At 50.5% G+C, this 26,768-nt stretch overlaps 1 protein-coding gene across 1 annotated transcript in view; it reads left to right on the plus strand.

The window, feature by feature from the left end:
* LOC146780098 (uncharacterized) overlaps nucleotides 1-26,768 on the plus strand; it is an 84,915-nt gene that overhangs the window by 14,665 nt on the left and 43,482 nt on the right. The window contains exon 2 of the mRNA XM_085639674.1: nucleotides 6,398-26,692. Within this exon, the coding sequence (XP_085495800.1) occupies nucleotides 6,398-26,692 (20,295 nt within the window). The remainder of the gene's footprint in view (nucleotides 1-6,397; nucleotides 26,693-26,768) is intronic.

A 26,768-nucleotide genomic window follows, 5' to 3' on the forward strand; every position in this document is an offset into this window, starting at 1 on the left:
CATGGGCCATTCAACAGGTATTGGCAAGTGTCATACAATTCTTCTCTGGTAGGAGATCGAGGCCAAACCAATCTAAAACAAAAGCAATCCACTTGGTAAAACAAAAGCAGTCCAATTTGTGACGGGGTTAAAAAACAAATGGCGGTTAAATGAAAGATAAATTGAAATAGTTAATAAATACTTTGCTGAAGTTTCACATTTGGAGGAAACAGCTGCCTAAAATCTCATATTCATAAGACTGCCCCAAAGCAAAATATAAGTTGGATGGCGCATTTCTTCACAAATTTGGTGAACAATTGTCTCACAATGTTGAAAAAATTTAAACAAAAGATTCCCTCCACCGCGCTATAAGGCAGCAAGGTCCGTACAGGCATCATTAATGGCCTCCTAGAAAGTGCAAGCTAGACATTTGGGATCGATTCGGGGGTACGTTCTGTGCTTCCTATCCGGAAACTGGCCAATGACCCATTGAAGATAGAATAAGTCTGAGTAACACCGGCTGGACTTCACCTTTGATTGCCAAGTCAGGTGAACTTTAGGTTTATCCACCCATGGCCCCCACAATTGAGCTACCTTCCATCTGCATGAAATTCTGCTGTGAAGGGCTGGGTATCTCGTGACTGAAGAAGAACCTGGACCCCCAGTTAGGATTATGAACGCAAGGACTGCACGCGAAGACTGACTATGCCCACAAACTAACTAAGTACTAGGTGCGGTGGCCGACATGGGCCAGAATCCATTCTTGATTAATCAGACTGCAACCATGGATTGGTAATCAAAATTCATATTACTAAGATCAATATCTTGTGATGTGAACCATAGAGAAGATACTATGCTTCAGAAATAAGGAAATTATACAAGAACAAGCCCTGAAGAAGTCCTGAGATGGGACAAAACGCGTTGGCTACATTTGGAGGACCTATTTTTGTAAAGAATAAAGAATTTCAGGACTTACAAAAACATCTCCATGGATCCATCTGCAATTTATTAAATGTGAATTTGAAACATGTGTTGGGGTCTAGTCAGTATCACAACAGTCTATCTCAATTGTGATGCATTATTGAAATCGTTTGAAAATAGTGGGTGCTGATCGTCTTTTTGTTTAAGATTTGGGGAACAATGGCTGCTGGTGCCTGGACAGCGGACGGGGACTTGGAATTCAAGGACATTCTCAGGGCAGTAGAGTTGGGTGAGGCATTGGTCCACAGGGAAGAAGAGGGCTGCCAATGTGAGCAGGGCAATACAGTGGATCGGGGTAGGGCGTGTCTGTGATCAGGGCTCTGGGCATCAGTCCTTCAGCAGAGCGGGAAATGTTTCCTGCAGTAGCAAAGGACCGCTGAAACCTCTCTTGTAAGTCTTTGCACTTGCATCTTTGCAGACTTCAGTATATTATCTAAACAACAGCCCATGCAGTCAAAAGATGACATTATTAAGCATGCGAATGAGAAGATGGTAAACATTTTCCTAAATCCAATGCTATTGATTAATTGTCAAGAAGTGATATAGATGACAAAGACGCTGGGAAGGATTGCCCTTCACTGAACTGAGGGTGGATGCTCCAAGGAAAAATGATTCCTTGACTGGACAGAAGACGAAAGTGACCGTTCATTAAATTGGTGTTACAAAATGCAAATCACACGGGTGCATAATTGTTAGAATCCGGATTCTCTGGTCGGCACAGGTAGGTACCTGGGACAAGCAGAGAGTCCTTCTCCCAGTCAGGGTAAGGGGGTTCACTCTAACAATAACCCCTGCTCACCCTCTAGGTAGCTTGGCGCAAGCAGACAAGGCCTATCCCAGAGCGTTTAGGTTAAGCGTTTGTGAACACACACACAGTAGTCCAGTGACCCTCCACAAATGGACTCCACACCGGGATATATATAAAAAATAAGGTTATATATTTTCTTATCAGGCTTAGCACAAGACCAAAGTTAACGTTTAGAATGACCACAATACTTGTTTACAAAGAGTTCTTGAGCTTAGCGTTGTTCGGAATAGTCTATGCGCTTCGTTCCTCGGCGTACGCTTCGTACGCGGTTAACATAGACTTGGGAACGGGTCTTACATACGCACCGCAGGCGCTTCGGAAATGAAGCGTCCACCCTACGGTGCGAACGGGCACAGTACCTTGAGTCTTTGGGTCGACACCGACAATTCACGGGCAACAAGCGGACTGTACGGTGCGATGTCCTCTGGAGGGGCGGCGCGTACTACGGTACGTTAGACCTTGGGCGTGCGCGGCTTCAGGGGACGGTGCGAAGGTACGGCTCTCTCTTTCCAGGCGCTGTGTACGCGTCGTACCGGGATTGCGGGTCTTGACTCTGAGAAGTGCTGGCAACAGACGAACAATACGCTCCAGACAAGGAGACGTACGCGACCACCATACGCACCGCAGCCTTTCCCAAAGCAGGGGAGAGGCACGCACGCTGGCAGTACGGTCTGGAGGGGGGTGCAAGGCGTACAGGACGATGTCCTTCAGTCACGGTGCGAGCTGCGGCTCGTAGGGGCCTGTAAGTCGCGTTACTCAGGCCGGGGTTACCTTCCTTCGTGGTGCGAGCTACGCCTAATAGAGGGGCCACAGACACTTTGTTCGGGCCGGACAGCGGGATACCAGCTTGCAGGGGATACGCTGCGATCAGCGAGACGTACGCAGCAGTTCGAGTCGAAGATGCGGGGAAAACGGTCCGTTTTCCAGGGCGATCTCACGGCGGTGAAATCCACTGGTCCTGGGACTTTGTTCAGGGGGCAAGCTCACTCACAAGCCCTTGGAGATCTTTCAGCACAAGTCAAATAAAAGTTTCTTGGGTCTTTTCTTCCTCATCTTCAGCAGCTAGGCAACCACTGCAGGCCAATCCCCCAGGTCAGGGACAATAATCCTCCATGCAGCTTTTCCAGTTCCTTCAGGTCAGACAGAGGTTTCTTCTTGGCAGGACAGGATCTAGTTTCTTAGGAGCAGGGCTCCTACATTTTTACCACAAATCCTTTGTTCTCCCAGGCCAGGGGGGCCCTTGCCTAGTTCAGTCCAGTTCTGGAGCACTTTGTTGATGCGATGCAGGATTCTTCTTTCAGGGTGCAGGACAGAGCCATCAGACGCTCCACAGGGGGCAGAGCCAGCATTGTGGTGGCAGAGCACAACCCTATTCAGAGTCCAGGTGTACTCCTCCCACCCATCTAGATGTCAATCTTTCTATTCACCACCAGGCTACCTAGCCCTGCCCATCTGGGTTTCCCCAGCCCTGTCACTCACACAAGCCAAACAGCAGATACACATCACGCAGAGGCGGGCTGAAATGGGGAGGCAAGCAAATGCCAACTTTCTAAAAGTGGCATTTGCAAACGCAGAATATTAAAATAAACCTTGCTAAAAGATATACCTTATTATTCTGAGTTCAGGCATACTAAACTCGATTTTCTACCATGTTCCCTGGGCCTGCTAGGATCATAGGCTGTAACAATCTTAACAGCCCATTCTGGCCTATGAGAACAGGCTAGCCTTACAATAGTGAAAAACGAATATGGCTGTAATTCACTATTAGGACAGGCCACACACATCAGGGCTTGTCCTACCTTATGCTACAATGCACCCTGCCCTTGGGCCTACCATAGGGGTGACTAATGTGAAGTTAAGGGAAGGTTTAGGGACTGGCAAGTGTGTGCACTTGTCCAGTCAGCATGTCAGTACCAGACTGCACGCAGGTTCTGCAATGGCAGACCATAGGCATATTTTTACCAGGCCGCGTCTGTGGGTGGCACAACCAGTGCTGCAAGCCCACCAGCGGCATTTGTATTTACAAGCCCTGGGCACTCCTGGTGCACTTTACTGGGGTCTGATAGAAAACCAAATAAGCCAATCATGGAATCTAACGAATATATACATTCACAATGGGGAGAGCATATGTACTTTAGCACTGAACAGCAGTGGTAAAGTGCCCAGAGTCATAAAACAGCCAACAACAGGTCAGAAAAAATGCAGGAGGAAGGCAAAAGGTTTAGGGATGGCCCTGCAAAAAGGACCAAGTCCAACAATAATGAATATCTGATTTATATAAAAGGGCCACTCCATGGCAATGAATTTCAGTGGTTCACTACAAATGTATTTGAAAAGCCGGGAGCCAAAAGAACTAGCAAATGGCGGAAGTCGGACAGCTCTAAGATCTGCATCTTCCAAACAGTTTTGTGCTGTACACACCCTGACAGACCCTGATTGGTTTAATGTTGGCATGTACATATAGTCCCAATATGCCTTCGGAAATACAGCATCACAGAACCTTTGCGCTATAATGCTTAGTTAATGTGAATGGATGAAACAACGTGTGTAATACAGATATGCCTGTAATAATTGTTCTTATTTCAATTTGCTTACTACTTGACTGTAATAAGAAAACAAGCATGGGCAAAGCCAATAGGTCTACATTGCCAATCATTTGGCTTTGGCAATGCTTGTTTTGTTTTCTCAAAGTTTCCTTAAAAAATTATTGCTCAGGGAGCTCCTCATCGATCTAAAAAACTTTGGCTAAAAGCAACAAAAAAATATGCCCCTGTGCCCCATGCTGTTTTGCCTCTGTAACAGAACAATGGGCGAAGAGGGCTGGCTAAAAATCCTATAAGTAATTACATCATACAAATTATTTTAGTAATGTCCAAATGATTTGGCTAACACAGCTAATGGCATGGCTACTTAACTGTTCTAATTTATTACAGGTGAGGTGGTAATTAACAAACCTCTGCAAGAAGCAGCAGACAGGTGAAAGGCAGGCCGCCAAGCAGAATTACAGTTCCCCACTATACAAAGAAAGGAGAACTAGCCTTATCGTTTTTTCTTCTGAACTATTTGTCACTGACAATTCAGAGAAGGTAGTTGCTAGGGAGCGATTGATGGCAGTTTCAGGAAAACGAGATTCTATCTGCAGGTCACCCCACTTCCAATCAACAGGCTCTCCTGAAAATATCATATTACACTGAACAAAATGCATTCTGCTAAGTATTACAGGTTGTATTGTGGTGTTTCTTTCATTGAACCTATTGCGAAATAATTCTGCACCTCTACAACCACCTTATATCTTTCATAAGAAGAAGCAAGAGAGCAGAGAATGTAAAAGAGAGCTGGAGGAAGGACGATGGTGTGACCCTGCATACAATACACACCAGTGAATTATAGAGGGATATTTTAAGACACAGTGAGGTTATGTGACTTTATTAAGGGACTCAGAAATAAATAAAAAAAGTGAAGGGTGACTGCTTGAATTATTCTCACCATTGGCCTTTACTTAGGGCTGGATCCCAGTCTATCTTTTTTTTTTACCCATAATGCCACCTCAGACAGGAAACAGCCATATGCAAATCAGCCTTGGCCCTACTCCAGTAGCAACAGTCGAGCCCGAGCTGTCAGGCCAAATCACCTCTGACCCAGAACACAAGCAAAAGCAGACAGGTTTGGGCCTATTCGGGCCTCTTCAGTAGAGCAGCTTGGGCATTCTGTCTGGATATAGGGCATCGCACAAGGGCATATAAAGAATGATGGACGGAAAGAATTGCTTATTACAATTTTTAAAGTAAAGCAGTTGGTTGAATTCATCTGGAAGGTAAATGTAAACAAATAGACCAAATAAAGAAATGAATGCAGCCAATTAACAGCAGTATAAATGTTGGACAAAGTAAGTACTGGTGCAGATTGTAAAGGGACAGCTTCTTTGATTATTTATGCCAACAGTTAATTCAGTACTGAAAGGGGTTCAGTTAGGGGAGTGGACCGCCTCAAGGATGCCTTTTAGCCCATCTTAATCCAATTTATAACTCAAGAGACTTGGGGTAGGACTATGCCAAGACGGACCTGATGAAATTTATTTGAAACAAATTAAATATCCTGGCCCCGTAAACAGCTTCTGTGTTTTAGATTTGTGCACAGTCCCACTTTGCTGGCAAAGAGCACGTCAATGTCCGCTCCTAGACATGTTGGATCTATAGATTTTGGTGTCAGAGACCTGAAGAGCTGGTCTCATCATATTGCTGGGTTTTAAATCACAGCCTAAAGGTGCTTCGAGATATAGCGAGCTGGACAAGTCCTTAAATCTCAATGCCTCTTAACTCAATCATGGCATTCCATCCTTTTAGATAAAGTGCTCTTGGTTTAATTCTAGGTAAATTGTTGGCTGACAGTGATACGGAGAATATGATGTTGCTAATGAACTCTCCTGAACCGGATGTTATGTTTTTATTCTGCTGAATGTTTCAAACTCATAGAGATTGACGGGATAGGAAAGTTTCTAAGACCAGCAAATGTGTTTGCTTTAATTCAAATGCGTTTAAGAAATAGATTAATATCCATAGGTTAGTAATCTGGATAATTGTAGTCCGAACTGTAAATCACACAATACTCACGGTTACTTTTCATCCTCAGATCTACAGAACCCTTGGATGGGGCAGGAGGAGCCATTGAGGACCATAGAGCCCGAGGAGAGGATAGCCAAGTACCAAGTCGGTTTGAGCGCCACCGGCCTTTGCGCCTCTGAGTGTGGAGAGCACAGGACGGATGGAGGACCACACATCCACCCAGCACACCACGGGCGTCAGCAGATGCACCAGGCAGAGCAACAAAGGCAGCCAGGAGAGCACCATGAGCTACGGGTAGGTGGAAGCTACAACGAACTACTGGATGAGGAGACGCAGAAGAACAATCAGGCGGTGGAACTGCGTAAGAGCAGGAGCCGGAGAGGGATCCGTTCAGTGGGAAGTAACAACAGCGAAACGACTGGAACCTCCTCGAGCATCATGACATTGTCAGAGAGTCTGAACACCCCTGAGAGTGTGACAACACCAGAGAGTCAGAGTACAGCTCAGAGTGTGACAACAACAGAGAGACTGAGCAGACTTGAGAGTCTGAGCACACCTGAGAGTCTAGGTACGCATGAGAGCATGTCAACACCTGAGACTCTGAGCACACCAGAGAGCCTGAGCACACATGAGAGCATGTCAACACCAGAGATTCTGAGCACACCAGAGAGTGTGAGCACACCAGAGAGCCTGAGCACACACAAGAGCATGTCAACACCAAAGGCTCTGAGCACACCAGAGAGTCTGAGCACACCAGAGAGTCTAAGCAATCATGAGAGCATGTTAACACCAGAGACTCTGAGCACACCAGAGAGCTGGAGCACACATGAGAGCACGTCAACATCAGAAACTCTGAGCACACCGGAGAGCCTGAGCACACACAAGAGCATGTCAACACCAGAGACCCTGAGCACACCAGAGAGCCTGAGCACACATGAGAGCATGTCCACACCAGAGACTTTGAGCACAGCAGAGAACCTGAGCACACATGAGAGCATGTCAACATCGGAGACACTGAGCACACCAGAGAGCCTGCACACACATGAAAGTATGTCAACTGCAGACACTCTGAGCACACCAGAGAGCCTCAGCACACATGGGAGCATGTCAACACCAGAGATTCTGAGCACACCAGAGAGTCTGAGCACAGCAGAGAGCCTGAGCTCACACAAGAGCATATCAACACCAGAGAGTGTGAGCACACCAGAGAGCCTGAGCACACATGAGAGCATTTCCACCCCAGAGACTCTGAGCACACCAGAGAGACTGGGCACACAAGAGAGCATGTCAACACCAGAGACGCTGAGCACACCAGTTAGCCTGAGCACACATGAGAGCATGTCAGCTCGGGCGACTCTGAGCACACCTGAGAGCCTGAGCACACATGTGAGCATGTCAACACCAGAGAGTCTGAGCACACCAGAGAGCCGGAGCACACGTGAGAGCATGTCAACAACAGAGACTCTGAGCACACCAGAGAGCCTGAGCACACATGAGAGCATGTCAACACCAGAGATTCTGAGCACACCAGAGAGTCTAAGCACACCAGAGAGCCTGAGCACACAAGAGAGCATGTCAACACCACAGACTCTGAGCATACCAGAGAGCCTGAGCACACACAAGAGCATATCAACACCAGAGGCTCTGAGCACACCAGAGAGTCTGAGCACACATGAGAGCATGTCAACACCAGAGACTCCGAGTTCACCAGAGAGCTTGAGCACACATGAGAGCATGTCAAAACCAGATATTCTGAGCACACCAGAGAGTCTGAGTACACCCGAGAGCCTGAGCACACATGAGAGCATAGCAACACCAGAGACTCTGATCACACCAGAGAGCCTGACTACACATGAGAGCATGTCAACACCAGAGACTCTCAGCACGCCAGAGGGCCAAAGCACACCAGAGAGCACGTCAACACCAGAGACTCTAAGCACACTAGAGAGTATGAGCACACCAGAGAGCCTGAGCACACATGAGAGCATGTCAACACCAGAGACTCTGGCCACACCAGAGGGCCAGAGCACACATGAGAGCATGTCAAAACCAGAGACTGTGAGCACACCAGAGAGCCAGAGCACACACAAGAGCATGTCAACATCAGAGAGTCTAGGCACACCAAAGAGCCTGAGCACACATGAGAGCATGTCAACAACAGAGACCCTGAGCACACCAGAGAGCCTGAGCACGCATGAGAGCATGTCAACCCCAGAGACTATGAGCACACCAGAGAGCCTGAGCACACGTGAGAGCATGTCAACTCGGAAGACTCTGAGCACACCTGAGAGCCTGAGCACACATGACAGCATGTCAACACCAGAGATTCTGAGCACACCAGTAAGTCTGAGCACACACAAGAGCATGTTAACACCAGAGAGTCTGAGCACACCAGAGAGCCGGAGCACACATGAGAGCATGTCAACAACTGAGACTATGAGCACACCAGAGAGCCAGAGCACACATGAGAGCATGTCATCACCAGAGACTCCGAGCACACCACAGAGCCTGAGCACACATGAGAGCATGTCATCACCAGAGACTCAGAGCACACCTGAGAGCCTCAGCGCCCATGTGAGCATGTCAACACCAGAGCTTCTGAGCACACCAGAGAGTCTGAGCACACCAGAGAGCCTGAGCACACACGAGAGCATGTCAACACCAGGGAGTCTGAGCACACCAGAGAGCCTGAGCACACATGAGAGCATGTCAACTCTAGCGTCTCTGAGCACACCTGAGAGCCTGAGCACACATGTGAGCATGTCAACACCAGAGCTTATGAGCACACGAGAGAGTCTGAGCACACCAGAAAGCCTGAGCACACACAAGAGCATGTCAACACCAGAGAATCTGAGCACACCAGAGAGCCGGAGCACACGTGAGAGCATGTCAACAACAGAGACTCTGAGCACACCAGAGAGCCTGAGCACACATGGAAGCATGTCAACACCAGAGACTCTGAGCACACCAGAGAGCCTCAGCACACATGAGAGAATGTCAACACCAGAGATTCTGAGCACACCAGAGAGCCTGGGCACACAGAAGAGCCTGGGCACTCACAAGAGCATGTCAACACCAGAGCCTCTGAGCACACCAGTGAGCCTGAGCACACATGAGAGCATGTCAACACTAGAGACTGTGAGCACGCCAGAGAGTATCAGCACACCAGAGAGCCTGAGCACACATGAGAGCATGTCAACACCAGAGACTCTGAGCACACCAGAGGGCCAGAGCACACATGAGAGCATGTCAAAACCAGAGACTGTGAGCACACCAGAGAGCCACAACACACACAAGAGTATGTCAACACCAGAGAGTCTGAGCACCCCAGAGAGCTTGAGCACACATGAGAGCATGTCAACAACAGAGACTCTGAGCACACCAGAGAGCTTGAGCACACATGAGAGCATGTCAACCCCAGAGACTATGAGCACACCAGAGAGCCTGAGCACCCATGAGAGCATGTCAACACCAGAGATTCTGAGCACACCAGAGAGTGTGAGCACACCAGAGAGCCTGAGCACACACAAGAGCATGTTAACACCAGAGAGTCTGAGCACACCAGAGAGCCGGAGCACACATGAAAGCATGTCAACACCAGAGATTCTGAGCACACCAGAGAGTGTGAGCACAACAGAGAGCCTGAGCACACACAAGAGCATGTCAACAACTGAGACTCTGAGCACACCAGAGAGCCTGAGCACACATAAAAGCATGTCAACACCAGAGATTCTGAGCACAACAGAGACTCTGAGCACACCAGAGAGCCTGGGCACACATGAGAGCATGTCAACACCAGAGACTCTGAGCACACCAGAGAGCTTCAGCACACATGAGAGCATGTCAACACCAGAGATTCTGAGCACACCAGAGAGTGTGAGCACAACAGAGAGCCTGAGCACACACGAGAGCATGTCAACAACTGAGACTCTGAGCACACCAGAGAGCCTGAGCACACACAAGAGTATGTCAACAACTGAGACTCTGAGCACACCAGAGAGCCTGAGCACACATGAGAGCACGTCAACACCAGAGACTCTGAGCACACCAGAGAGCCAGAACACACACAGGAGTATGTCAACACCAGAGAGCGTGAGGACACATGAGAGCATGTCAACAACAGGGACTCTGAGCACACCAGAGAGCCTGAGCACACATGAGAGCATGTCAACCCCAGAGACTATGAGCACACCAGAGAGCCTGAGCACCCATGAGAGCATGTCAACTCCGGAGACTTTGAGCACACCTGAGAGCCTGAGCACACATGAGAGCATGTCAACACCAGAGATTCTGAGCACACCAGAGAGTGTGAGCACACCTGAGAGCCTGAGCACACACAAGAGCATGTTAACACCAGAGAGCCTGAGCACACCAGAGAGCCTGGGTACACATGAGAGCATGTCAACACCAGAGACTCTGAGCACAACAGTGAACCTGAGCACACATGAGAGCACGTCAACTCCGGAGACTCTGAATACACCAGCGAGCCTCAGTACACATGAGAGCATGTCAACACCAGAGATTCTGAGCACACCAGAGAGTGTGAGCACACCAGAGAGCCTGAGCACACACAAGAGCATGTCAACAACTGAGACTCTGAGCACACCAGAGAGCCTGAGCACACATGAAAGCATGTCAACACCAGAGATTCTGAGCACAACAGAGACTCTGAGCACACCAGAGACCCTGGGCACACATGAGAGCATGTCAACACCAGAGACTCTGAGCACATCAGTGAGCCTGAGCACATATGAGAGCATGTCAACTCCGGTGACTCTGAGCACACCAGAGAGCCTCAGCACACATGAGAGCATGTCAACACCAGAGATTCTGAGCACACCAGAGAGTCTGAGCACACCAGGGAGCTTGAACACACACGAGAGCATGTCAACACCACAGACTCTAAGCACACCAGAGAGCCTGAGCACACACAAGAGCATGTCAACACCAGAGGCTCTGAGCACACCAGTGAGTCTGAGCACACATGAGAGCATGTCAACACCAGAGACTCAGAGCACACCAGAGAGCATTACCACACATGAAAGCATGTCAACACCAGAGACTCTGAGCACACCAGACAACCTGAGCACACATGAGAGCATGTCAACACCTGAGATTCTGAGCACACCAGAGAGTCAGAGTACACCAGAAAGCCTGAGCACACGTGAGAGCATAGCAACACCAGAGACTCTGACCACACCAGAGAACCTGAGTACACATGAGAGCATGTCAACACCAGAGACTCTGAGCACACCAGAAAGCCTGAGCACACATGAGAGCACGTCAACACCAGAGACTCTGAGCACACCAGAGAGCCAGAACACACACAGGAGTATGTCAACACCAGAGAGCGTGAGCACACATGAGAGCATGTCAACAACAGAGACTATGAGCACACCAGAGAGCCTGAGCACCCATGAGAGCATGTCAACTCCGGAGACTTTGAGCACACCTGAGAGCCTGAGCACACATGAGAGCATGTCAACACCAGAGATTCTGAGCACACCAGAGAGTGTGAGCACACCAGAGAGCCTGAGCACACACAAGAGCATGTTAACACCAGAGAGTCTGAGCACACCAGAGAGCCGGAGCACACATGAAAGCATGTCAACACCAGAGATTCTGACCACAAAAGAGACTCTGAGCACACCAGAGAGCCTGGTCACACATGAGAGCATGTCAACACCAGAGACTCTGAGCACACCAGTGAGCCTGAGCACATATGAGAGCATGTCAACTCCGGAGACTCTGAGCACACCAGAGAGCCTGAGCACACATGAGAGCACGTCAACACCAGAGACTCTGAGCACACCAGAGAGTATGAGCACACCAGAGAGCCTGAGCACACATGAGAGCATGTCAACACCAGAGACTCTGAGCACACCAGAGAGCCAGAACACACACAAGAGTATGTCAACACCAGAGAGTATGAGCACACCAGAGGGCCTGAGCACACACAAGAGCATGTTAACACCAGAGAGTCTGAGCACACCAGAGAGCCTGGGTACACATGAGAGCATGTCAACACCAGAGACTCTGAGCACAACAGTGAACCTGAGCACACATGAGAGCACGTCAACTCGGGAGACTCTGAATACACCAGCGAGCCTCAGTACACATGAGAGCATGTCAACACCAGAGATTCTGAGCACCCCAGAGAGTGTGAGCACACCAGAGAGCCTGAGCACACACAAGAGCATGTCAACAACTGAGACTCTGAGCACACCAGAGAGCCTGAGCACACATGAAAGCATGTCAACACCAGAGATTCTGAGCACAACAGAGACTCTGAGCACACCAGAGAGCCTGGGCACACATGAGAGCATGTCAACACCAGAGACTCTGAGCACATCAGTGAGCCTGAGCACATATGAGAGCATATCAACTCCGGCGACTCTGAGCACACCAGAGAGCCTCAGCACACATGAGAGCATGTCAACACCAGATATTCTGAGCACACCAGAGAGTCTGAGCACACCAGGGAGCTTGAACACACACGAGAGCATGTCAACACCGCAGACTCTGAGCACACCAGAGAGCCTGAGCACACACAAGAGCATGTCAACACCAGAGGCACTGAGCACACCAGTGAGTCTGAGCACACATGAGAGCATGTCAACACCAGAGACTCAGAACACACCAGAGAGCATTACCACACATGAAAGCATGTCAACACCAGAGACTCTGAGCACACCAGAGAGCCTGAGCACACATGAGAGCATGTCAACACCTGAGATTCTGAGCACACCAGAGAGTCTGAGTACACCAGAAAGCCTGAGCACACGTGAGAGCATAGCAACACCAGAGACTCTGACCACACCAGAGAGCCTGAGTACAAATGAGAGCATGTCAACACCAGAGACTCTGAGCACACCAGAGAGCCTGAGCACACATGAGAGCACGTCAACACCAGAGACTCTGAGCACACCAGAAAGTATGAGCACACCAGAGAGCCTGAGCACACATGAGAGCATGTCAACACCAGAGACTCTGAGCACACCAGAGGACCAGAGCACACATGAGAGCATGTCAAGACCAGAGACTCTGACCACACCAGAGAGCCTGAGCACACATGAGAGCATGTCAACACCAGAGACTCTGAGCACACCAGAGAGCCTGAGCACACATGAGAGCACGTCAACACCAGAGACTCTGAGCACACCAGAAAGTATGAGCACACCAGAGAGCCTGAGCACACATGAGAGCATGTCAACACCAGAGACTCTGAGCACACCAGAGGACCAGAGCACACATGAGAGCATGTCAAGACCAGAGACACTGACCACACCAGAGAGCCTGAGCACACATGAGAGCATGTCAAGACCAGAGACTCTGACCACACCAGAGAGCCTGGGTACACATGAGAGCATGTCAACACCAGAGACTCTGAGCACACCAGAGAGCCTGAGCACCCATGAGAGCATGTCAACTCCGGAGACTTTGAGCACACCTGAGAGCCTGAGCACACATGAGAGCATGTCAACACCAGAGACTCTGAGCACACCAGAGAGTGTGAGCACACCAGAGAGCCTGAGCACACACAAGAGCATGTTAACACCAGAGAGTCTGAGCACACCAGAGAGCCGGAGCACACATGAAAGCATGTCAACACCAGAGATTCTGACCACAAAAGAGACTCTGAGCACACCAGAGAGCCTGGTCACACATGAGAGCATGTCAACACCAGAGACTCTGAGCACACCAGTGAGCCTGAGCACATATGAGAGCATGTCAACTCCGGAGACTCTGAGCACACCAGAGAGCCTGAGCACACATGAGAGCACGTCAACACCAGAGACTCTGAGCACACCAGAGAGTATGAGCACACCAGAGAGCCTGAGCACACATGAGAGCATGTCAACACCAGAGACTCTGAGCACACCAGAGAGCCAGAACACACACAAGAGTATGTCAACACCAGAGAGTATGAGCACACCAGAGAGCTTGAGCATACATGAGAGCATGTCAACAACAGAGTCTCTGAGCACACCAGAGAGCCTGAGCACACATGAGAGCCTGAGCACACACAAGAGCATGTTAACACCAGAGAGTCTGAGCACACCAGAGAGCCGGAGCACACATGAGAGCATGTCAACCCCAGAAACTATGAGCACACCAGAGAGCCGGAGCACACATGAAAGCATGTCAACACCAGAGATTCTGACCACAACAGAGACTCTGAGCACACCAGAGAGCCTGGGCACACATGAGAGCATGTCAACACCAGAGATTCTGAGCACACCAGAGAGTGTGAGCACAACAGAGAGCCTGAGCACACATGAGAGCATGTCAACAACTGAGACTCTGAGCACACCAGAGAGCCTGAGCACACATGAAAGCATGTCAACACCAGAGATTCTGAGCACAACAGAGACTCTGAGCACACCAGAGAGCCTGGGCACACATGAGAGCATGTCAACACCAGAGACTCTGAGCACACCAGTGAGCCTGAGCACATATGAGAGCATGTCAACTCCGGTGACTCTGAGCACACCAGAGAGCCTCAGCACACATGAGAGCATGTCAACACCAGAGATTCTGAGCACACCAGAGAGTCTGAGCACACCAGGGAGCTTGAACACACACGAGAGCATGTCAACACCACAGACTCTAAGCACACCAGAGAGCCTGAGCACACAAAAGAGCATGTCAACACCAGAGGCTCTGAGCACACCAGTGAGTCTGAGCACACATGAGAGCAGGTCAACACCAGAGACTCTGACCACACCAGAGAACCTGAGTACACATGAGAGCATGTCAACACCAGAGACTCTGAGCACACCAGAGAGCCTGAGCACACATGAGAGCACGTCAACACCAGAGACTCTGAGCACACCAGAGAGTATGAGCACACCAGAGAGCCTGAGCACACATGAGAGCATGTCAACATCAGAGACTCTGAGCACACCAGAGAGCCAGAACACACACAAGAGTATGTCAACACCAGAGAGTATGAGCACACCAGAGATCTTGAGCACACATGAGAGCATGTCAACAACAGAGACTCTGAGCACACCAGAGAGCCTGAGCACACATGAGAGCATGTCAACCCCAGAAACTATGAGCACACCAGAGAGCCTGAGCACCCATGAGAGCATGTCAACTCCGGAGACTTTGAGCACACCTGAGAGCCTGAGCACACATGAGAGCATGTCAACACCAGAGATTCTGAGCACACCAGAGAGTGTGAGCACACCAGAGAGCCTGAGCACACACAAGAGCATGTTAACACCAGAGAGTCTGAGCACACCAGAGAGCCTGGGCACACATGAGAGCATGTCAACAGCAGAGACTCTGAGCACACCAGAGAGCCTCAGCACACATGAGAGCATGTCAACACTAGAGATTCTGAGCACACCAGAGAGTGTGAGCACACCTGAGAGCCTGAGCACACACAAGAGCATGTCAACAACTGAGACTCTGAGCACACCAGAGAGCCTGAGCACACATGAAAGCATGTCAACACCAGAGATTCTGAGCACAACAGAGACTCAGAGCACACCAGAGAGCCTGGGCACACATGAGAGCATGTCAACTCCGGAGACTCTGAGCACACCAGAGAGCCTCAGCACACATGAGAGCATGTCAACACCAGATATTCTGAGCACACCAGAGAGTCTGAGCACACCAGGGAGCTTGAACACACACGAGAGCATGTCAACACCACAGACTCTGAGCACACCAGAGAGCCTGAGCACACACAAGAGCATGTCAACACCAGAGGCTCTGAGCACACCAGTGAGTCTGAGCACACATGAGAGCATATCAACACCAGAGACTCAGAGCACACCAGAGAGCATTACCACACATGAAAGCATGTCAACACCAGAGACTCTGAGCACACCAGAGAGCCTGAGCACACATGAGAGCATGTCAACACCTGAGATTCTGACCACACCAGAGAGCCTGAGTACAAATGAGAGCATGTCAACACCAGAGACTCTGAGCCCACCAGAGAGCCTGAGCACACATGAGAGCACGTCAACACCAGAGACTCTGAGAACACCAGAGAGTATGAGCACACCAGAGAGCCTGAGCACACATGAGAGCATGTCAACACCAGAGACTCTGAGCACACCAGAGGACCAGAGCACACATGAGAGCATGACAAAACCAGAGACTCTGAGCACACCAGAGAGCCTGAGCACCCATGAGAGCATGTCAACTCCGGAGACTTTAAGCACACCTGAGAGCCTGAGCACACATGAGAGCATGTCAACAGCAGAAATTCTGAGCACACCAGAGAGTGTGAGCACACCAGAGAGCCTGAGCACACACAAGAGCATGTTAACACCAGAGAGTCTGAGCACACCAGAGAGCCAGAGCACACATGAAAGCATGTCAACACCAGAGATTCTGACCACAACAGAGACTCTGAGCACACCAGAGAGCCTGGGCACACATGAGAGCATGTCAACACCAGAGATTCTGAGCACACCAGAGAGTGTGAGCACAACAGAGAGCCTGAGCACACACGAGAGCATGTCAACAACTGAGACTCTGAGCACACCAGAGAGCCTGAGCACACATGAAAGCATGTCAACACCAGAGATTCTGAGCACACCAGAGAGTCTGAGCACACCAGGGAGCTTGAACACACACAAGAGCATGTCAACACCACAGACTCTAAGCACACCAGAGAGCCTGAGCACACACAAGAGCATGTCAACACCAGAGGCTCTGAGCACACCAGTGAGTCTGAGCACACATGAGAGCATGTCAACACCTGAGACTCAGAGCACACCAGAGAGCATTACCACACATGAAAGCATGTCAACACCAGAGACACTGAGCACACCAGACAACCTGAGCACACATGAGAGCATGTCAACACCTGAGATTCTGAGCACACCAGAGAGTCTGAGTACACCAGAAAGCCTGAGCACACGTGAGAGCATAGCAACACCAGAGACTCTGACCACACCAGAGAACCTGAGTACACATGAGAGCATGTCAACACCAGAGACTCTGAGCACACCAGAGAGCCTGAGCACACATGAGAGCATGTCAACACCAGATATTCTGAGCACACCAGAGAGTCTGAGCACACCAGGGAGCTTGAACACACACGAGAGCATGTCAACACCACAGACTCTGAGCACACCAGAGAGCCTGAGCACACACAAGAGCATGTCAACACCAGAGGCACTGAGCACACCAGTGAGTCTGAGCACACATGAGAGCATGTCAACACCAGAGACTCAGAGCACACCAGAGAGCATTACCACACATGAAAGCATGTCAACACCAGAGAATCTGAGCACACCAGAGAGCCTGAGCACACATGAGAGCATGTCAACACCTGAGATTCTGAGCACACCAGAGAGTCTGAGTACACCAGAAAGCCTGAGCACACGTGAGAGCATAGCAACACCAGAGACTCTGACCACACCAGATAGCCTGAGTACAAATGAGAGCATGTCAACACCAGAGACTCTGAGCACACCAGAGAGCCTGAGCACACATGAGAGCACGTCAACACCAGAGACTCTGAGCACACCAGAAAGTATGAGCACACCAGAGAGCCTGAGCACACATGAGAGCATGTCAACACCAGAGACTCTGAGCACACCAGAGGACCAGAGCACACATGAGAGCATGTCAAGACCAGAGACTCTGACCACACCAGAGAGCCTGAGCACACATGAGAGCATGTCAAGACCAGAGACTCTGACCACACCAGAGAGCCTGGGTACACATGAGAGCATGTCAACACCAGAGACTCTGAGCACACCAGAGAGCCTGAGCACCCATGAGAGCATGTCAACTCCGGAGACTTTGAGCACACCTGAGAGCCTGAGCACACATGAGAGCATGTCAACACCAGAGATTCTGAGCACACCAGAGAGTGTGAGCACACCAGAGAGCCTGAGCACACACAAGAGCATGTTAACACCAGAGAGTCTGAGCACACCAGAGAGCCGGAGCACACATGAAAGCATGTCAACACCAGAGATTCTGACCACAAAAGAGACTCTGAGCACACCAGAGAGCCTGGTCACACATGAGAGCATGTCAACACCAGAGACTCTGAGCACACCAGTGAGCCTGAGCACATATGAGAGCATGTCAACTCCGGAGACTCTGAGCACACCAGAGAGCCTGAGCACACATGAGAGCACGTCAACACCAGAGACTCTGAGCACACCAGAGAGTATGAGCACACCAGAGAGCCTGAGCACACATGAGAGCATGTCAACACCAGACACTCTGAGCACACCAGAGAGCCAGAACACACACAAGAGTATGTCAACACCAGAGAGTATGAGCACACCAGAGAGCTTGAGCACACATGAGAGCATGTCAACAACAGAGACTCTGAGCACACCAGAGAGCCTGAGCACACATGAGAGCATGAGCACACACAAGAGCATGTTAACACCAGAGAGTCTGAGCACACCAGAGAGCCGGAGCACACATGAGAGCATGTCAACCCCAGAAACTATGAGCCCACCAGAGAGCCGGAGCACACATGAAAGCATGTCAACACCAGAGATTCTGACCACAACAGAGACTCTGAGCACACCAGAGAGCCTGGGCACACATGAGAGCATGTCAACACCAGAGATTCTGAGCACACCAGAGAGTGTGAGCACAACAGAGAGCCTGAGCACACATGAGAGCATGTCAACAACTGAGACTCTGAGCACACCAGAGAGCCTGAGCACACATGAAAGCATGTCAACACCAGAGATTCTGAGCACAACAGAGACTCTGAGCACACCAGAGAGCCTGGGCACACATGAGAGCATGTCAACACCAGAGACTCTGAGCACACCAGTGAGCCTGAGCACATATGAGAGCATGTCAACTCCGGTGACTCTGAGCACACCAGAGAGCCTGAGCACACATGAGAGCATGTCAACACCAGAGATTCTGAGCACACCAGAGAGTCTGAGCACACCAGGGAGCTTGAACACACACGAGAGCATGTCAACACCACAGACTCTAAGCACACCAGAGAGCCTGAGCACACAAAAGAGCATGTCAACACCAGGGGCTCTGAGCACACCAGTGAGTCTGAGCACACATGAGAGCAGGTCAACACCAGAGACTCTGACCACACCAGAGAACCTGAGTACACATGAGAGCATGTTAACACCAGAGACTCTGAGCACACCAGAGAGCCTGAGCACACATGAGAGCACGTCAACACCAGAGAGTCTGAGCACACCAGAGAGTATGAGCACACCAGAGAGCCTGAGCACATATGAGAGCATGTCAACACCAGAGACTCTGAGCACACCAGAGAGCCAGAACACACACAAGAGTATGTCAACACCAGAGAGTATGCGCACACCAGAGATCTTGAGCACACATGAGAGCATGTCAACAACAGAGACTCTGAGCACACCAGAGAGCCTGAGCACACATGAGAGCATGTCAACCCCAGAAACTATGAGCACACCAGAGAGCCTGAGCACCCATGAGAGCATGTCAACTCCGGAGACTTTGAGCACACCTGAGAGCCTGAGCACACATGAGAGCATGTCAACACCAGAGATTCTGAGCACACCAGAGAGTGTGAGCACACCAGAGAGCCTGAGCACACACAAGAGCATGTTAACACCAGAGAGTCTGAGCACACCAGAGAGCCTGGGCACACATGAGAGCATGTCAACAGCAGAGACTCTGAGCACACCAGAGAGCCTCAGCACACATGAGAGCATGTCAACACTAGAGATTCTGAGCACACCAGAGAGTGTGAGCACACCAGAGAGCCTGAGCACACACAAGAGCATGTCAACAACTGAGACTCTGAGCACACCAGAGAGCCTGAGCACACATGAAAGCATGTCAACACCAGAGATTCTGAACACAACAGAGACTCGGAGCACACCAGAGAGCCTGGGCACACATGAGAGCATGTCAACTCCGGAGACTCTGAGCACACCAGAGAGCCTCAGCACACATGAGAGCATGTCAACACCAGATATTCTGAGCACACCAGAGAGTCTGAGCACACCAGGGAGCTTGAACACACACGAGAGCATGTCAACACCACAGACTCTGAGCACACCAGAGAGCCTGAGCACACACAAGAGCATGTCAACACCAGAGGCTCTGAGCACACCAGTGAGTCTGAGCACACATGAGAGCATATCAACACCAGAGACCAAGAGCACACCAGAGAGCATTACCACACATGAAATCATGTCAACACCAGAGACTCTGAGCACACCAGAGAGCCTGAGCACACATGAGAGCATGTCAACACCTGAGATTCTGACCACACCAGAGAGCCTGAGTACAAATGAGAGCATGTCAACACCAGAGACTCTGAGCCCACCAGAGAGCCTGAGCACTCATGAGAGCACGTCAACACCAGAGACTCTGAGCACACCAGAGAGTATGAGCACACCAGAGAGCCTGAGCACACATGAGAGCATGTCAACACCAGAGACTCTGAGCACACCAGAGGACCAGAGCACACATGAGAGCATGTCAAAACCAGAGACTCTGAGCACACCAGAGAGCCTGAGCACCCATGAGAGCATGTCAACTCCGGAGACTTTGAGCACACCTGAGAGCCTGAGCACACAGGAGAGCATGTCAACACCAGAAATTCTGAGCACACCAGAGAGTGTGAGCACACCAGAGAGCCTGAGCACACACAAGAGCATGTTAACACCAGAGAGTCTGAGCACACCAGAGAGCCAGAGCACACATGAAAGCATGTCAACACCAGAGATTCTGACCACAACAGAGACTCTGAGCACACCAGAGAGCCTGGGCACACATGAGAGCATGTCAACACCAGAGATTCTGAGCACACCAGAGAGTGTGAGCACAACAGAGAGCCTGAGCACACACGAGAGCATGTCAACAACTGAGACTCTGAGCACACCAGAGAGCCTGAGCACACATGAAAGCATGTCAACACCAGAGATTCTGAGCACACCAGAGAGTCTGAGCACACCAGGGAGCTTGAACACACACGAGAGCATGTCAACACCACAGACTCTAAGCACACCAGAGAGCCTGAGCACACAAAAGAGCATGTCAACACCAGGGGCTCTGAGCACACCAGTGAGTCTGAGCACACATGAGAGCAGGTCAACACCAGAGACTCTGACCACACCAGAGAACCTGAGTACACATGAGAGCATGTTAACACCAGAGACTCTGAGCACACCAGAGAGCCTGAGCACACATGAGAGCACGTCAACACCAGAGAGTCTGAGCACACCAGAGAGTATGAGCACACCAGAGAGCCTGAGCACATATGAGAGCATGTCAACACCAGAGACTCTGAGCACACCAGAGAGCCAGAACACACACAAGAGTATGTCAACACCAGAGAGTATGCGCACACCAGAGATCTTGAGCACACATGAGAGCATGTCAACAACAGAGACTCTGAGCACACCAGAGAGCCTGAGCACACATGAGAGCATGTCAACCCCAGAAACTATGAGCACACCAGAGAGCCTGAGCACCCATGAGAGCATGTCAACTCCGGAGACTTTGAGCACACCTGAGAGCCTGAGCACACATGAGAGCATGTCAACACCAGAGATTCTGAGCACACCAGAGAGTGTGAGCACACCAGAGAGCCTGAGCACACACAAGAGCATGTTAACACCAGAGAGTCTGAGCACACCAGAGAGCCTGGGCACACATGAGAGCATGTCAACAGCAGAGACTCTGAGCACACCAGAGAGCCTCAGCACACATGAGAGCATGTCAACACTAGAGATTCTGAGCACACCAGAGAGTGTGAGCACACCAGAGAGCCTGAGCACACACAAGAGCATGTCAACAACTGAGACTCTGAGCACACCAGAGAGCCTGAGCACACATGAAAGCATGTCAACACCAGAGATTCTGAACACAACAGAGACTCGGAGCACACCAGAGAGCCTGGGCACACATGAGAGCATGTCAACTCCGGAGACTCTGAGCACACCAGAGAGCCTCAGCACACATGAGAGCATGTCAACACCAGATATTCTGAGCACACCAGAGAGTCTGAGCACACCAGGGAGCTTGAACACACACGAGAGCATGTCAACACCACAGACTCTGAGCACACCAGAGAGCCTGAGCACACACAAGAGCATGTCAACACCAGAGGCTCTGAGCACACCAGTGAGTCTGAGCACACATGAGAGCATATCAACACCAGAGACCAAGAGCACACCAGAGAGCATTACCACACATGAAATCATGTCAACACCAGAGACTCTGAGCACACCAGAGAGCCTGAGCACACATGAGAGCATGTCAACACCTGAGATTCTGACCACACCAGAGAGCCTGAGTACAAATGAGAGCATGTCAACACCAGAGACTCTGAGCCCACCAGAGAGCCTGAGCACTCATGAGAGCACGTCAACACCAGAGACTCTGAGCACACCAGAGAGTATGAGCACACCAGAGAGCCTGAGCACACATGAGAGCATGTCAACACCAGAGACTCTGAGCACACCAGAGGACCAGAGCACACATGAGAGCATGTCAAAACCAGAGACTCTGAGCACACCAGAGAGCCTGAGCACCCATGAGAGCATGTCAACTCCGGAGACTTTGAGCACACCTGAGAGCCTGAGCACACAGGAGAGCATGTCAACACCAGAAATTCTGAGCACACCAGAGAGTGTGAGCACACCAGAGAGCCTGAGCACACACAAGAGCATGTTAACACCAGAGAGTCTGAGCACACCAGAGAGCCAGAGCACACATGAAAGCATGTCAACACCAGAGATTCTGACCACAACAGAGACTCTGAGCACACCAGAGAGCCTGGGCACACATGAGAGCATGTCAACACCAGAGATTCTGAGCACACCAGAGAGTGTGAGCACAACAGAGAGCCTGAGCACACACGAGAGCATGTCAACAACTGAGACTCTGAGCACACCAGAGAGCCTGAGCACACATGAAAGCATGTCAACACCAGAGATTCTGAGCACACCAGAGAGTCTGAGCACACCAGGGAGCTTGAACACACACGAGAGCATGTCAACACCACAGACTCTAAGCACACCAGAGAGCCTGAGCACACACAAGAGCATGTCAACACCAGAGGCTCTGAGCACACCAGTGAGTCTGAGCACACATGAGAGCATGTCAACACCTGAGACTCAGAGCACACCAGAGAGCATTACCACACATGAAAGCATGTCAACACCAGAGACACTGAGCACACCAGACAACCTGAGCACACATGAGAGCATGTCAACACCTGAGATTCTGAGCACACCAGAGAGTCTGAGTACACCAGAAAGCCTGAGCACACGTGAGAGCATAGCAACACCAGAGACTCTGACCACACCAGAGAACCTGAGTACACATGAGAGCATGTCAACACCAGAGACTCTGAGCACACCAGAGAGCCTGAGCACACATGTGAGCACGTCAACACCAGAGACTCTGAGCACACCAGAGAGTATGAGCACACCAGAGAGCCTGAGCACACATGAGAGCATGTCAACACCAGAGACTCTGAGCACACCAGAGAGCCAGAACACACACAAGAGTATGTCAACACCAGAGAGTCTGAGCACACCAGAGAGCTTGAGCACACATGAGAACATGTCAACAACAGAGACTCTGAGCACACCAGAGAGCCTGAGCACACATGAGAGCATGTCAACCCCAGAGACTATGAGCACACCAGAGAGGCTGAGCACCCATGAGAGCATGTCAACTCCGGAGACTTTGAGCACACCTGAGAGCCTGAGCACACATGAGAGCATGTCAACACCAGAGATTCTGAGCACACCAGAGAGTGTGAGCACACCAGAGAGCCTGAGCACACACAAGAGCATGTTAACACCAGAGAGTCTGAGCACACCAGAGAGCCTGGGCACACATGAGAGCATGTCAACACCAGAGACTCTGAGCACAACAGTGAACCTGAGCACACATGAGAGCATGTCAACTCCGGAGACTCCGAGCACACCAGAGAGCCTCAGCACACATGAGAGCATGTCAACACCAGAGATTCTGAGCACACCAGAGAGTGTGAGCACACCAGAGAGCCTGAGCACACACAAGAGCATATCAACAACTGAGACTCTGAGCACACCAGAGAGCCTGAGCACACATGAAAGCATGTCAACACCAGAGATTCCGAGCACAACAGCGACTCTGAGCACACCAGAGAGCCTGGGCACACATGAGAGCATGTCAACACCAGAGACTCTGAGCACATCAGTGAGCCTGAGCACATATGAGAGCATGTCAACTCCGGAGACTCTGAGCACACCAGAGAGCCTCAGCACACAAGAGAGCATGTCTACACCAGATATTCTGAGCACACCAGAGAGTATGAGCACACCAGGGAGCTTGAACACACACAAGAGCATGTCAACACCACAGACTCTGAGCACACCAGAGAGCCTGAGCACACACAAGAGCATGTCAACACCAGAGGCTCTGAGCACACCACTGAGTCTGAGCACACATGAGAGCATGTCAACACCAGAGACTCAGAGCACACCAGAGAGCATTACCACACATGAAAGCATGTCAACACCAGAGACTCTGAGCACACAAGAGAGCCTGAGCACACATGAGAGCATGTCAACACCTGAGATTCTGAGCACACCAGAGAGTCTGAGTACACCAGAAAGCCTGAGCACACGTGAGAGCATAGCAACACCAGAGACTCTGACCACACCAGAGAGCCTGAGTACAAATGAGAGCATGTCAACACCAGAGACTCTGAGCACACCAGAGAGCCTGAGCACACATGAGAGCATGTCAACACCAGAGACTCTGAGCACACCAGAGAGTATGAGCACACCAGAGAGCCTGAGCACACATGAGAGCATGTCAACACCACAGACTCTGAGCACACCAGAGGACCAGAGCACACATGAGAGCATGTCAAAACCAGAGACTCAGAGCACACCAGAGAGCCAGAACACACATGAGAGCATGTCAACACCAGAGATTCTGAGCACACCAGAGAGTGTGAGCACACCAGAGAGCCTGAGCACACACAAGAGCATGTCAACAACTGAGACTCTGAGCACACCAGAGAGCCTGAGCACACATGAGAGCATGTCAACACCAGAGACTCTGAGCACAGCAGAGAGCCTGAGCACACATGAGAGCATGTCAACACCAGAGACTCTGAGCACAGCAGAGAGCCTGAGCACACATGAGAGCATGTCAACACAAGAGACTCAGAGCATACCAGACAACCTGAGCACACATGAGAGCATGTCAACACCTGAGATTCTGAGCACACCAGAGAGTCTGAGTACACCAGAAAGCCTGAGCACACGTGAGAGCATAGCAACACCAGAGACCCTGAGCACACCAGAGAGCCTGAGCACACATGAGAGCATGTCAACACCAGAGACTCTGAGCACACCAGAGAGTCTGAGCACACATGAAAGCATGTCAACACCACAGACTCTGGGCACACCAGAGAGCCAGAGCGCTAATGAGAGCATGTCAACTCCAGAGACTCTGAGCACACTAGAAAGTCTGAGCACACATGAGAGTATGTCAACTCCAGAGTTTCTGAGCACAGCAGAGAGTTTGAGCACACATGAGAGTGTGAGCACTCATGAGAGCATGTCAACACCAGAGACTCTGAGCACACCAGAAAGTTTGAGCACACATGAGAGCATGTCAACTCCAGAGAATCTGAGCACACCAGAGAGCCTGGGAACAACAGAGAGGTTTAGCACACTAATGACTATGACCACTTCAAAAATTCTGACAACGTCAAAGAGCTTGACCAAACCAGTGAGTTTAACTCCACCAGAGTCAATAAGCACACCACTTAGTTTAAGTACACCAGAGAGTCTGAGAACAATAGTGAGTGTGAGCACATCAGTCACTGTGACCATGCCAGAGAGTCTTACAACCTCAAAGAGCTTGCTCACAGCAACAACTTTAATACCATCTAAGTCAACAAGCAGGCCACACAGTCTGAGCACACATGAGAGTTTGAAAACACCAGAAAGGCTGTCAACACCAGAGAGTCTGAGCACACTAGAGAGTTTGAGAACACCAGAGAGTATGACCAGTTTAGAGAGTCTGACAACACCAGAGAGTCTAACTAAGTCAGAGATTCCACCATCATATAGCCTGACAACTAATATGCAGACAGAAAGAGAAAGTCGACAGACAGAAGAGAGTCATGTTACCACAGGGAGTCAAATGTCCACGGCGAGTACGAGCAAAACAGAGAGCTTCCTCAGCACCGGCAGCCACATCACCACAGTGAGTAACATCACTGCGGCGAGTCAAAGCACCTCACGGAGAACCAGCTCCACTGAGAGCCACAGTACTTTGAGATCCAGCAGTGTCAGTCTTTCAACAGCTCACTCTACAACCTCTGTCACTACTCGTTCAAGCACCTCACTGTCGCCGAACACCACAAGATCTACAATAGGTAAGTGAGCCGCGCTCATGTCAATTTTTAGTAATCATGCCCATTGTGGTTACCTAAATGGTTAGGGCCTGATTTA

This window comes from Triturus cristatus, chromosome 12 (genome assembly GCF_964204655.1).
Source record: "Triturus cristatus chromosome 12, aTriCri1.1, whole genome shotgun sequence".
NCBI lineage: Eukaryota > Metazoa > Chordata > Amphibia > Caudata > Salamandridae > Triturus > Triturus cristatus.